This window comes from Sinocyclocheilus grahami, unplaced genomic scaffold, assembly GCF_001515645.1.
Source record: "Sinocyclocheilus grahami isolate Dianchi unplaced genomic scaffold, SAMN03320097.WGS_v1.1 scaffold56.1, whole genome shotgun sequence".
NCBI lineage: Eukaryota > Metazoa > Chordata > Actinopteri > Cypriniformes > Cyprinidae > Sinocyclocheilus > Sinocyclocheilus grahami.
Window position 1 is genome coordinate 2160953 of NW_015505235.1, and position 14775 is coordinate 2175727.

Sequence of the window (14775 nt, forward strand, 5' to 3'; positions counted from 1 at the left end):
CTTGACTGTAGTCGCGTCTGTCTGCTTATTGAGTTTATTTAACCCATCGCCATTTATTGGAACTGTGTGAACTAGTGACTACTCACCTTAATGTTGTTCTAAAGGCTTATTACTTAATAACACAAAAATCTCCTGCTCGCACTTGCCAATTTAATGGAAGAGAATGGTGACTTCAGTTTCTTTCTTTTTTTTTTTGGAAGCGGATGCATATCTGTCGTAAAATAATCCTATGCATCTCGTGGCATATATTCCAAGCATTCTGAAGGTATTCTGAGGGTTTGGTGAGAAACAAACCAAAATGGCAAGCTATTATATTTTATGAAAATAAAATATAAGGCAGCAGCATATCCTTTTGAGATATCAATTATGACAAATTTTAGACTACATTATATAACTCTAACAGTAGGCTATTTAATATCTGTTGTTCTCCGGTTGTCAGTCAGAATGACAGTTCTTGCATGAACATTATAGGCCTATATATACCCAAGCCAATTTATTATTCCTTCCTTTTTGTCTTAGTGTTTAAAATATTTATTTTGAAACAAATTAATTAATTACTTAAACAGACTTACTGGGTGAGCAGGGTAGGCTAAGACAGCTGTCATATCATACCCTGCCATCCCCAGCTGATGCAAAGAATAGAATTTATATCTACACAGAAGAAAGCCCTGTCTAGACTCTGCCCCGGTACGAGTTGTGTCGAGCTATTCATTAGTTTGTTTGATGAAAAAAGACTAAATGTAGTTGCAATAAATGCATTAAGAATCCATACAACTGCAGTAGCGGAGGACTATTATTCTGCTGCGTGATACTGCGAAGGCACGATTTGATCTTCGGCTGACCAATCAGCAGAAAGGGGCGTTTAATTCCCACCCACGTGTAGAAATCGAATATTCAAGCTGTTTATTCATTTTTCCACCAAAGAACGAAAAACGAAAATGTAAGCTGAATTCTGGTTTTTCGTGTTTTGGAAAAAAACGAAAATACGAAAAAGGAGCCGTTTTCTCATTTTTCTACTTTCAATATTAAATCAAAAAACGAATGATCGAATGATACACGGATTTGAAATGTATAATAATTTCGAATTTCAATATGTAAAATAATGTACACTTTTGAAACAAAGTTTCGCATTTTAAATGTAAAAATATAAATTCAAAATGTAGTTTTACATGTTAAATTCAAAACATTAATTTTTAAATGTAAAATGTAAAGTTCTAAATTTAAAATATTGTGTCACTGCCATTTTTGAATTTACAAATCAAAACCCCTCAACCAACTTGTATACTTTTTTCTACCTTATTTATAAAATACAGAGTTCTGGCATGAAACTCTAGATGGCGCAGTCTGATAGGTCTAACTCAATCTGACCTAATGACATCATTATCGCATGGCACAGCTGACTGGTTCCCCCCTGTGTCGGTAGCCAATGAGTTCACTGCTCAACATTCAAATATATGACTAGTGCTTGCCGTAGCAGTTGCAGCTTGCTTCAGAAACCCTCCATCTTCCCCAGCTCCACCTGTATAGATCTGCTACGAGGTGATTCATGTACGCTATATGGGGGTTATTTCATGTATGTTATATTTGCAGCAGCAATATTTCTTACATGCTCACAGCAGCATGTTGTGGATGTATTGGCAGTAGCAAGTCTTGGTACTTGCTCTGCCGCATCAACAGCGCAGCAGATCTATTCCACCAAGACCAAATACATTAACATTGTCATGTACATTACCATGCCAATCCCTCCGAGAGCTGTCATGACAGAAATGTAATTATTTTGCAGTGAACTCACAGTTCCATGTCCATTAGCCTCAAAATACACTCCAATATCATATTCCTGTGCCGCATGATGTAGGTGCTTCACTCCTGTTTTTGTACAGCATACAGCGACCTGTGGAGAGGTCAAAGCTCACCTTGATATATCTTATAAACACTGAGCTTACATACAAGAGTTAAAGGAGATATTTTGTAGACTATCACCTTCATGACATCCTCCAAGTAGCGAGTTGAGCTCCCATTAGCATATGCTGTCTGAACGACAGCAATCTGTAAGTTCAACCCCGCCTGAACACACACACAGAAAAAAATTAATGTCTGAATTCCTATTTGGATGTGGTCATTTTCATTTTAGACCGTGTTTGAGCATGTAGAACCTGTGTGAGCAGCTCTTTGAGGTACGTGCTGATGAGAGTAGCGATCTTGTCTCCGTCCAGCAGATGGAAGCAGCCTTTCGAGTCGGTGTAATAGTAAACAATGCGATCGGCATCACCATCGAACGAGCAGCAGCGCTCACCTACTCCCATATTCATACCTCGAGAGAAAAAAGTGAGAGATTTCTCTGATAATTCTGTATGAAAGAATGATGTGCACTACTGGTCAAATGTTTGGAATAATAATAACAACAAAGATTTTTTAATCATTTTAAAATAAGTCTAATATGCTCACCAAGGCTGCATTTATTTGATCAAAATACAGAACAAAACTGAAATATTGTTAAATATTATTAGAATTTAAAATAACAGTTTTCTGTTTTAATATTGTCTAAAAATTCCTGTGATGGCAAAGCTGAATTTTTTTCTGCAGTCTTCAGTGTCACATGATCCTTCAGAAATCATTCTAAAATGCTGATTGGCTGCTCATGAAACATTTCTTATCATTTGTATATATTGAAATTTTTTTTGCTGCTTAAAGATTTTGTGGAAAATGTGATAAACTACCATTCAGAAGTTTGGCATAGGTAAGATTTAAAAAAATATCCATTAAATAAATTAAGCAGTGAAGTATTAAATTGATAAAAGTGAGAGTAAAGATATTTTTAATGTTACAATGTCACAAATGTATAATTCAAATAAATGCTGTTCTTTCGAACATTCTATTCATCAAAGTATCCTAAAAAATGCAAAACAAAAATATTAAGAAGCAAAAACATTTTCAACATTGATAATATAGATGCAAATTAGCATATTAGAATGATTTCTGAAGGATCATGTGACACTGAAAACTGGAGTAATGATGCTGAATAAATTCACAGGAATAAATTACACCTTAAAATACATAGAAAACAGTAATTTTAAACTGTGATAATATTGCACAATAAAATAAAATACAGCCTTGGTGAGCATAAACATTTTTAAAAAATCATTTTCAAAAACATTTAAAAGAAAAAGCATAATTATTCCACACTTTTGACTAGTAGTGTAGTGTTTTTCAAGGCTTCTATCATTATATCATAAAAGAAAATATCTTGGTTAATACAAACACAAATATTGCACCATCTTCATATGAAAGGGTTTTTCCCTGCTGGGATCAGAGGTGCAGTTTTCTCCCGAGACGTTCACAGGACCATGTGTTTTCACCCCTCAAGGAGTTCAGACAGACCTTGAGGCGCGTTCTGCTGGACTTTGACGTAATCTGCTCCACACATGTGGTTGAGTTTCCCACTACTGCTGTCATTCGAAAGCACCATGTGCAGTTTGGAGCAAAGAAACGGCTCCATTTCTGTCATCTTCAATGCGCCGATGCCGTTGGCTCCATCCACCAGAAGCCTCTTCTGATCATCGGTGCAGTTTGAGGCCTTTGGAATACAAATAGGGAAGCAAATAATGCTAGAAATAATCACCATCATTAATGCTCGCTGTTTTTATGTCTCGCTTACATTCTGGGAGAGCTGAAGGAAAGCCTGTGAGAGTTTTTGGTAGTAGCCCTCAACAGTGGGACTGCCGTAGCAGCCATGCGTGTTGCAACAGCACACCATATAATGCAGCTGGGGAGTGGTGACCAGACCATAGTCTTAAAGAGAAACACACACCCATCAATCTGGCACAATATAATCAACAGAGCAATTCATCAACCTTTGTACTGCCATAACAAGCTGTACTTATAATCTAAAAAATAATGCAAATGCAAGACAACTTTAAATGAGCTTTTAAGCAAAATAATCAATAAATTAAAGTTTTGAAATCCATAACCACACCATGAGTTTTGCCACCCAAACTGGAAACGCCATCCAGTACAGCCCGAGAGAGACTAGCACCGCTTGGTCTGAAGAAAACAAAAAGAGAAATAAAATACTACACTTAAATTATGCATTTTATACATTACATTCAATCAATTTACATGCTACAGATGAGCGCAACAGGGAATGTAAATCAAGGAAAAACAACCAACATATCATTTATCAAATTATCATTTATCAAATTAAGAAGAATAATATTTTTCTTCTTTACAACACAAGATTGTATGTACCTCATAAATCATGCTTTGTAAGAAAGAGTTGGATAATAAAAAGCATATGCTGAAACTTTTTTGTGATCTGGTTGATCATTTATAAAACATTAATTTACGTTTTGCTTAACATTACTTTTTTTTTTTACATATTACATTTTTTTCTTTTTTACATATTAATTTAATTTACAAATGAATTCAGAGGCTCGTTGAAAAAATAAGTGCAAGAACAAATACAAAATATAGATCTATATCTAAAGTAGTGAAATTGTAGAATAACAGCATGACAAAAAAAACATCAAAAACAGATCATTTGTACAATGTGTAATACTTGAAACAACTGTACTCATGTATGTGTCGCTTATTCGATTTTTAATGAAATAGGGTATATGTATGTAATATGTATATGAAATCAATCCTGATGATGATAACAATCAACTACACTGGCTGTTCAATCACATTTTCAGACTGTGAAACCTCTGTTGGCTGTTTTCTGACTTGATCTACTGGCTTGGCCACTATGAAGTCTACAGGTTTGGTAACTTCTCTCTTTACGTACTTAAGCTTTCAATTTGAACTCTTGTTAACCTTCCCGCTGTGTAAACAGAAGCCAGGCTACCTGGTGTCTTTGCCGATGTAGATGCTTGCAGGCTCGCTCATGTCGATGTCCTCTTTCTCAATAACGTCCTTCAGTTCTTTGAGAAGAGAGTCCTGCTCGGCGTTAGCGAGCTGTGTGGCGTATCCCTCCCACACCGCTGTCACCATCTCCCCCATGGGGTCAATAAGCTTCACCCCATTGTCCTCCTGAAAATAATGAGGATAACATTGCAGGAACGTTCTCGGAAAGTGAAAAATGCTGCACTATTCTTATGTTATGACAGTAAATGTGGACACAGATGGGTGCGTTTCTTACTTCTGGGTTATGAGAGGCGGTCACCATGACTCCAATGGTGGATTTTGTCTTTTTGGACCTCAAAGTTGCCAACAGCCCCATGCGGAACATGATGTGATCCAGATGTTTGGCGTGAGTGCGGAATCCAGCTGTGCCATACTGCAACGCAAGGCCCTCCGGCTTCGGATGCAGCTTGGACTTTTGAGATACTTCCTCAAACTGAGCCATCTCTGAAAACAAACACGTAAACGACTTAGCTTGATTCATTTATTTTGATTAAATTATATTCTTTTCAACTTTAATAACAGGATCACCCACTGTGATTAACATTAAACCACTGCATATAATAATTATTGTATAAAAATGTATTAAGAATTAAAAACCCCAAGCAGTTTGTGATTTATGATGCACATACTGTATATGCAATAACCAAAACAACAAAATTAATAAACCAATCCCAAGATAAACAACAATTAGCAATTTAGATTTTCCAAGTAAAGTTTTTTTTTTTTTTTTAGAATTATTACAATTACTACAATCAATTATTACAAATAATAACTTCATTCAGTCTGAAATGAATGAAATTCCTAATCGCACAACTGCAAACATTATCCGGACTTGCAAACGAAAACAAGACATATGCAAGCTAATAACAGCTGTTTTTGTTATTTGGCATTAATTCATTTTAATATGAACACAGCTGATGAAGTTTATACTCACTCTGCTGCTTCTGCGACTAAAGCACTTCCTACTTCCCGGATTACGTGCTACAGTGACGCACGTCGCCACGCCCCCTTTCCTGACGTACTCAGGAACATGCATATTTTAATCAAATCAGTTTAGCTTAACTCACAGATCAAAGTCTAATTATATTAAAAGTTTGCAGTGTGTGCTAACCGAGAATTTGCATTGTTATTCCTGAGATACTGGATTTAAATGAACAAAAATATTATTATTTCTTGATAAATTTCTCATCACAGGTATGATAATTATTGTTAATTATACAATTATTATAATGAATTCTTTATTTCAGCAAACTCAGTCACATCAGATTTTAATTCATTCATTCATTTAATGTCTTTAACTTCAAGAACTGACTTATAGTGAGGATGCTCAAATATTTTTTAATACTTTTTCAGCACTACATTTTTGTTATTTATTTTTTGGTTCATTATCAGCTGTGTAAACATGTTCCGAAAACATGATGTTGCTGCAGATGTTATAACTCTGTTCCCATTTCACTATTGAGGAATGGCTTCTCAGATGTTTATGCCTGTCATTTTTTAACAAACTTCGTGCTTTTCATGGCACATAGTGTTGAACAGAAAATGAAAAACACAATAGAGACCCTTCACGGTTCCAAAAAGACTTTAACACACATGTCTGATGTCTGACAAACTGAAGTAAACAGCCAGACACAGAACAAGGAGAGAGAGAAAGTCGGTGGCCCTAGTCCTATAGTGGCCAATAACAGTTAACTTCAGCGAGGACTGACCCTCACACACACAAACTAACACTCTGTAGCATGTGCTGAAAGAGCTTTCAGTAACCTGTGCGGATTCTTATGCACTCTCTGTAGTCAACTTTTGTTTGTTTTTATGTTGCTGCTGAAGAAAAGTGAACTTTGCAGCTGCTTCAACAAGAAGAGGAGGTCCTCATGGTAGATTCTTGCGTCTCGCTGCGCACACTGTACCTACACACATACACAGCACAATGGCACATGGCTTTCCCTGTCTAAAAGGCTTTAATTGCTGGTGTTGATGAATCTGGTGGCTTTGTTCCTGGCCTGAGCTCTGAGCTGGATGATGAGTCTCCAGGGTTACTCTGCATGAACAGAGCTGCAAAACAAGCTGCATAGAGAGGAAACTTCTACTTTACTACCTCTGACTGGTGAGTAGAAAAAATAATTGATGGGTGTCATATTTTTCTTAAATGTGACCCTGGAGCACAAAACCAGTCTTAAGTCACTGGGATATATTTGTAGCAATAGCCAAAAAAACATTGTATGGGTCAAAATGATCTATTTTTATTTTATGCCAAAAATCATTAGGATATTAAGTAAAGATCATGTTCCATGAAGATGTTTTGTAAATGTCCTACCGTAAATATATCAAAACTTAATTTTTGATTAGTAATATGCATTGCTAAGAACTTCATTTGGACAACTTTAAAGGAGATTTTCTCAGTATTTTGATTTTTTTGCACCCTCAGATTTTGAGTTTCTGCCAAATATTGTCCTATCCTAACAAACCATACATCAGTGGAAAGCTTATTTATTCAGCTTTCAGATGATGTATTAATCTCAATTTCAAAAAAATTGACCGTTATGACTGGTTTTGTGGTCCAGGGTCACAAATGAAGATTTGCATTTGTGTTTGAAATATTTAGGATGTTTACAAAATGTGATTTAATAACGTTTTTACGAGTTAAAAAAAATTTCTTTATTGGCATTTGTGGTTCCATGAAGAATCTTTAACTCCCATGGAAACTTTCTATTTCACAACCCAGCTAACAATATGTAACAACATAAGAACATTTAGCTAATGTTACTATTAAGTTATAAAAACATTATTTCTGAATGTTGAATATTTAAAGCATCCAGATTTATAAATGTTTTAAAACGTTTTTTTTTGTAAAAAAGGTTTTGAATGTCATCATTTTGCAAACATTATGTAACATTACTTTTGATTGTAAAAAGCTTCAGACAGACATTAAACTAAAACTTTTTCATAAATAAAGTTCCATGAACAATGTATAAATGACATTGTTGTGCAAATGTTTTTAGAGAAATACCAGAAAATAAAGGCTCTTTACTGGCATCAATGGTTTCATGAAGAACCTCAAACATCCTTGGAAATTTTTATTGGACAAACGGTTCTTTATAGTGAAAAATTGGTTCTTTTAAGAACTGTTCACTGAAAGGTTCTTTGGAGAATCCAAAATGGTTATTCTATAGCATCGCTATACAATAATTTGAACAAATGTTCTATTAATGTTAATGGAAGAACATTTGTTCAAAACATTGAGAACCTTGCCAAAACGTTCTGAGAATGGTCCGTTAGCTGGGAAAGGTTCTTTATAGTGGAAATAGTTTGCTAAGAAAAAAGTGGTTCTTTTAAGAACGGTTCACTGAAAAAGAACCAGAAATGGTTCTTCTATGGCACTGACATGAAAACCCTCTTTTAGAACCTTATTTTTAAGTGTATGATGAACATCACTCCTACTGAAAAGTTTCATATGTCTTCTTGTTTGTGTACTATGATTTTTGTTTTGGTGCAAATTATGTGTGTATATTCTTTGTTAAGAGCTATATCAGCCACTAAGAGATGAGGGCCTCTAAAAGAGAGTCGGCCACTGATAAAGTGTCAGATGAAGGTACAGATAAGACAGTGAAAGACGATGCAGTTCATCTCAGGAGGAGTATAGGCCTGTTGCCGTCTATTTCCTTCATCATCGGCACTGTGGTGGGCAGCGGCATCTTCATCGCCCCCAAAGGCGTGTTGATGAATTCGGGCAGTGTGGGATTGTCCCTGCTGGTCTGGGCTCTGTGTGGCGTCCTCTCCACTTTTGGTGAGGAACATCTTCGGTGCTTATGCACTACTGGTCAAAAGTTTTGAATAATGTTTAATGATTTTGAAAGAAGTCTCTTATGCTCAACCAAGGCTGCATTTATCTGAGCGAAATGCTGTAAAAACAGTAACACTGTGTATTAATAATCACATTTTAAATGACTTTTTTATGTTTTATTATACTTGTAGAATGTCATTTATTCCTTTGTTTCAAAGCTGAATTTTCAGCATCATTACTCCAGTCTTCATTGTCACATGATCCTTCAGAAATCATTCTGATCTTTTTTATTAACGTCAATGTTGAAAACAGTTTTTGCTGCTTAATATTTTACACTACTGTCCAAATGTTTGGGCTAAACTAGAATTACGAGAAGAAATAATACTTTTGTTTAGCAAGGACCCATTAAATTGATCAAAAGTGAGGGTAAGATATGTATATATAATAGACAAAAGATTTCTATTTCAAATCAATGCTGTTCTTTTTATTTATCAAGGAATCCTGGAAAAAAGTATCTGTCAGGGTTATGTTTTGTTTAGTTGGATTTTTGTTCTTGCATCTTGATTGATGTTTGCTCTTTTAGATTAGCCTTTAACATGCCTTAGTTACTTTCCTTAGTTACTGATTACATCATTCTGATCTTTTTTATTAACGTCAATGTTGAAAACAGTTTTTGCTGCTTAATATTTTACACTACTATCCAAATGTTTGGGCTAAACAAGAATTACGAGAAGAAATAATACTTTTGTTTAGCAAGGACCCATTAAATTGATCAAAAGTGACGATAAGATATTTACATTACAAAAGATTTCTATTTCAAATAAATGCTGTTCTTTTTATTTATCAAGGAATCCTGGAAAAAAGTATCTGTCAGGGTTATGTTTTGTTTAGTTGGATTTTTGTTCTTGCATCTTGATTTCATGTTTGCTCTTTTAGATTAGCCTTTAACATGCCTTAGTTACTTTCCTTAGTTACTGATTAGGTTCACCTGTCCATCATTAATCACCCAAAAATGAAAATTCTGTCATCATTTACTTGCCCTCAAGTTTGTATGAGTTTCTGTTTTATGCTGAACACAAAAGAAGATATTTTGAAGAATGATATAGTAACCAAACAGCTGACAGTAGCCATTCCATTGTATATAGTATAGAAGTCAATGGGTACTATCAACTCATTCTTCAAAATATCTTCTTTTGTGTTCAAAACATAACTTTTAATCCAAGTTAAATCCATTTTTTGACATATAGCATGTTCTCCTCAGGTGCTTTATGTTATGCTGAGCTGGGCACGAGCTTTAGAAAATCTGGTGGTCATTACACTTACCTGTTGGAGACCCTGGGGCCCCTGCCTGCCTTCCTGCAACTGTGGATTGAGTTCATTTTCATCAGGTGAGTGTGCATGTAGTGTTTGTATTTTGCTGTGTTTACAGAACCGGAGTGAGTCCAATCATAATGTCACTTCAGACCCGCAGTGGCCACATACGTGTCTCTGGCTTTTGGCCAGTATGTAGTGGAGCCGTTATTCATGCCGTGTGTCGCTCCAACAGCTCTGGTCAAAATCGTCAGCATGCTGGGAGTCAGTGAGTGACGTTACTTTATTGATTACTTTAGTCTAAACATCTAAATCTGTCAAAAAACTACAAATGATGTTGTAAAACTATAAACTGTTCTGCCTAGCGTTTGTGGCGGCAGTGAACTGCTGGAGTGTGACGTTGGCAGCTCGTACACAGGTCTTGCTGACCTTCATCAAGATGTTTGCTCTGATTCTGATCATCATCCCGGGCATCATGGCTCTGGTCAATGGTAAGAGACACATGCTGTTTTATCTGCTGCAATACAGTATTCATTTAGGATTACTCTGGAATGTTTTCAAACAAAACATATATTCATTTTACTTTCATAAACCTGTGTGAGAAATTCAAAAGGGGCTAAGTTGTTGGTGTTGTTTTTAAAAAAAAAACATAATTTGTAAAGCCTCAGTTTAAACTCTGGTCAAACAGAACTGAATGCAAAAAGTATAATTTTATATCTCTTAAACTTTTTATTTTATTATTTTTTTTTAATTAAAATAAACATTTCCTAATTCATTTTGATAGTTTTGGCTCATTTCAAAGGTTTGATTCCTATACATTTTTTATGAATGTATGAATTTTTTATATGTCAAAAATGGACCTGAATACATTATAAGACGAGAGGCAGCAAATCGACTTGATATTTCAAATTTTTCTATTTCAGGGAAAACTGAAAATTTCCGGAATGCCTTTGACTCAGATTCTTTATCTCTGACCAAACTGCCGCTGGCCTTTTATTCAGGTCTTTATGCATATGGTGGATGGTGGGTATTAGCAGCAGTGTCAAACATATAAAAATCTAAAGGAAGGGATTTCCAAAATAATGTAAAAGTGTTTCTTTTTGCTTACAGGTTTTATTTAAATTTCATAACTGAAGAGGTAATTAATCCAAACAGGTATTCAGACCCCCCCCCCCCCCCCAATTATTATTAATATATAAAAGCTCTTAGATCAATTTCTCATATATCCTTATTAGAACCATCCCACTGGCCATCGTTTTCTCTATGGTGACTGTTACCGTGTTTTACGTGCTGATCAATGTGGCTTACTACACCATTATGACCGCGAATGAGTTACTGATGTCAGATGCCGTGGCAGTGGTTAGTAGTGGTCTTTGGAGATATTATTACAGGCTTTAGTTTGGAGAGTAAATGTCAAGGCTGTGCTCTCCTTAATGTACCGCAGACATTTGCAAGTCGGGCTCTGCAGGGTGTAGCTCCAGCAATACCAGTATTAGTCGCTCTTTCCTGCCTTGGAACACTTAATGGAGGATTTTTTAGTTCACCTAGGTAAGGATCTCAGAAATGCAAAGCCAAAAGATGTTTTGCATCTAAAAGTATGTTTTATCTTTGTAGTAGTCTTTAACTTTGACCAGTTAAAATTTAAAAGAATGGTACACTCAGAAATGGACATTTGCTAAAAATTTACTCACTCAGGCCATCCAAGATGTAAATGAGTTTGTTTCGACATCATTTGCACACCATTGGATCATCTGCAGTGAATGGGTGCCGTCAGAATGAGAGTCCAAACAGCTGATAAAAACATCACAATAATCCACAAGCAATCTACAGGACTCCAGTCTATCAGTTAACAATTTGTTAAGTGACAAGCTGTGTGTTTGTAAGAAACTAATTCATCATTAAGACGTTTTTCATTTCAAACCATTGCTTGTGGGTAAAATATGAGTCTTCGATTGCTTTCTCTAGTAAAAAAGCTGTCTCGTCACTGCTTCAGGAGAGAAATATGCACATATTAAACCCATTTACAAGCAAAAACAGTCCAAAACAGTTCTAAACAAATGTGTGGGTGGATTTTAATGTGAGACAACATCAGGGGATCGACTTTTTCACTGGAGGAAGCGCTATTATGGACTATCAACCATGCAGTGATTTAAAGTTAAAACACCTTAATTATGGATTTGTTTTTTTTTACAAACACAGGTTTTCACTTCTTCACATGATGTTAATTGATGGACTGGAGTGGTGTGGATTACTTGTGGATTACTGGGATGTTTTTATTAGCAGTTTGCTCTCTCTGACGGCACCCATTCACTGCAGAGGATCCACTGGTGAGCAAGTGATGTAATGCTGAATTTCTCCAAATATGCACCATTGAAGAAACAAGCTCATCTACATCTTGGATGGCCTGAGGCCCTGAGGGTAATGTTTCAGCAAATGTTCATTTTTGGGACTACTATTCCTTTAAGATTTTATAACTGTCTTTCTGCAGGATGTTGTTTGTGGGAGCCAGAGAGGGTCACTTACCAGCTATCTTCTCCATGATCCATATCCGCAGACAAACACCACTGCCAGCTGTGCTATGTTTGGTACAATCACATCCATTCATCCTTTTCTCCCAGTTCCTTAATGCCCGTTTACGTTTCTTCTGATGTTTGCAGTATCCTGTGGTGATCATCATGATGGTGAGAGGAGAGATCTTTCAACTGATCAACTTTGCATCCTTCTCGCGTTGGCTTTTCATTGCCTTGGCCACATTAGGAATGATCATCCACCGCTACAGATTTCCAGATCATCCCAGACCATTCAAGGTCCATTTAAATGGCTCATTACTGATTTATTAATAGGAATTTGTCACTGTATTAATTAAACATTGTGTTGACTGTGTTCAGGTCCCTCTGGCAGTTGTGGTGATCTTTACCATAGTGTGTTTCTTCATCGTGGGCCTGTCCTTGTATTCGGACCCCTGGAATACAGGCGGCAGCTGTGCCCTCACATTATCAGGAGTACCTGTGTATTACCTGACAGTCAAGAAGTCATACATACCCGAACGCTGGAAAAAAGCCTTCAGTGAGTAACGTTAACGCAAAATACATTTATTACCCTTACGAAAATTAACCATGGTTTTACTACAAAAAAAACATGGTTACTCCAGTTAAACCGTGGTAACTACAAAATAGCATGCATTTGCTACACTAACCATAGTTTAACAATGGCATTTGTAGTAAAACTTTAGTGATACAAATGGTAAACAATAGGCAAAAAAAAAAAGTTAACTACACATTTGCTAAACATTCATTGCTATAGATCGTAGAGTCCGATTACACGCCATATTAAATTTAACACTGATGAAACAAGGCTGTGAGGGATCTTTACAATGGCACTCACTGTATAAAGTTTCAAAACCAGTTTTTGTCTACTTAGTCTTTTTCGGAAAGACGTTTCGTCAGCTGAAAAATCGGTATGTTGTTTAACAACATACAATCCACTGAACGCACTGCATTTCTATTACTCAAAGCCTCGTTTTCATTCCAATAGAAACATACCGTAAATATGGCTCTACTCAAAGGTCAGAAAAGAGCCAATGATTGACCTCTATTTCCTCTTGTGCAGATTATTTAAGCCTACATCTGCAGATATTCCTGGAAGTGACTCAGCAGGAAGTTCAGACGTACTGATGGAGCTTCACCAAACTACAGACCTGAGTGTTGCAAAGGGCATCAAAGTCCATTTTAGTGGTGTTTGCTATTACTATTAGCCCTAACCACCCTAGCATCCGCATAGCAACATCCTTGCACCCTATCCATTAGTGCAAGCATCACTTATATTTTCATCTAGTTTATATTCAAATCAAAGACAGGACTATGTCCTGGCAAGTCATGCTGTTGGGTTAAAGGGATAGTTCACTCAAAAATGAATATTCTGTGATAATTTACTCACTATCATGTCATTCCAAATCCATTAGACTTCGGTTAATCTTCAAAACATAAACGAAGATACTTTTCATGAGATCTGAGATGTTTCTGTTCCTCCATTGAACATTAATGTAACCAAAGCTTTGTCCTAAAATGAAGCAGTGTAATGCAAGTCTTAATGTGAAGAGATACGATTGCTTCATTTGGTCAACTATCCCTTTAAGGACCATTTCGTAATAATTCACAAATGTGTTTGTATAAAGTATCCCTTTATTCTCAAAACGAAAGTACAGTAGGAAGAGAAACCAAATTGTATGCTTTGTTGGAAATTACAATGGGTGTTTCTGGTTAAAGCCTGTTACATAAGTAAAATGCCAAGTAGATAACTTTTATATTTTAACAGTCTTCAAAAAATAGTACAAAATGGTTCTTTCAATGGCAAAGGGTCTGAATGGGACATTTGTTTGTATCACCAAAATATTTGCTGTTGAGAAATGTTATAGTTGATTATTACATCATGACATTATTCTTACAGAAACCAAGTATCAAATGTCTGTGCATCAATGTACTATTATTAGTAAATAGTACTTAACACTAAAAATCTGTCAACCGTTTAGTTTTTGTATATTTTTATGGCATCTTGCTGTTTTTACATTGGAATAATGCAATACAATGTATCATGAATTAACACAGCTACATTTTGATGGTAGTCTTCTAAGCATATATGAACTCTGCGCATACTCACTAGTTACTCAACATATGCAAATCAACATTAAAAGCTTTGCAATACATCACAAATCATTTTAAACTCTCATCTTGGTCATATCCAACATTCAGAACACAGTCTTAAATCGTTCTTAATAGCAAAAA

The 14775-nt window shown here is 35.8% G+C and overlaps 2 protein-coding genes across 2 annotated transcripts in view; one reads left to right on the forward strand and one right to left on the reverse strand.

Annotated features, from left to right (window-relative positions):
- LOC107583966 (phosphoacetylglucosamine mutase-like) overlaps positions 1–5880 on the reverse strand; it is a 7894-nt gene extending 2014 nt beyond the window's left edge. The window contains exons 1-9 of the mRNA XM_016270352.1: positions 5837–5880; positions 5138–5346; positions 4844–5028; positions 3974–4041; positions 3656–3789; positions 3379–3574; positions 2154–2311; positions 1981–2064; positions 1793–1891 (exon numbers count right to left, since the gene is read on the reverse strand). Coding sequence (XP_016125838.1) covers positions 1793–1891; positions 1981–2064; positions 2154–2311; positions 3379–3574; positions 3656–3789; positions 3974–4041; positions 4844–5028; positions 5138–5344 — 1131 coding nt within the window. The 5' untranslated portion in view covers positions 5345–5346; positions 5837–5880. The remainder of the gene's footprint in view (positions 1–1792; positions 1892–1980; positions 2065–2153; positions 2312–3378; positions 3575–3655; positions 3790–3973; positions 4042–4843; positions 5029–5137; positions 5347–5836) is intronic.
- Positions 5881–6965: 1085 nt separating this feature from the next.
- On the forward strand, positions 6966–13731 carry LOC107583968 (cystine/glutamate transporter). Its single transcript, XM_016270354.1, has 13 exons — positions 6966–7006; positions 8422–8686; positions 9945–10071; positions 10147–10262; positions 10360–10485; positions 10918–11017; positions 11105–11149; positions 11230–11353; positions 11439–11542; positions 12483–12579; positions 12652–12801; positions 12883–13060; positions 13604–13731. The coding sequence occupies exons 2-13, from the start codon at positions 8443–8445 to the stop codon at positions 13666–13668; spliced, it is 1476 nt and encodes a 491-aa protein (XP_016125840.1). The 5' UTR covers positions 6966–7006; positions 8422–8442; the 3' UTR covers positions 13669–13731.
- Positions 13732–14775: the final 1044 nt, after the last annotated feature.

What these genes read in the sequence shown, in the direction of transcription:
- LOC107583968 (XM_016270354.1), top strand. Translation starts at nt 8,443, where the DNA reads ATGAGGGCCTCTAAAAGAGAGTCGGCCACTGATAAAGTGTCAGATGAA. An exon ending in TGGCGTCCTCTCCACTTTTG is followed by an intron (nt 8,687 to 9,944) that starts GTGAGGAACATC and finishes TGTTCTCCTCAG; the next exon opens with GTGCTTTATGTTATGCTGAG. An exon ending in CGTCAGCATGCTGGGAGTCA is followed by an intron (nt 10,263 to 10,359) that starts GTGAGTGACGTT and finishes TGTTCTGCCTAG; the next exon opens with CGTTTGTGGCGGCAGTGAAC.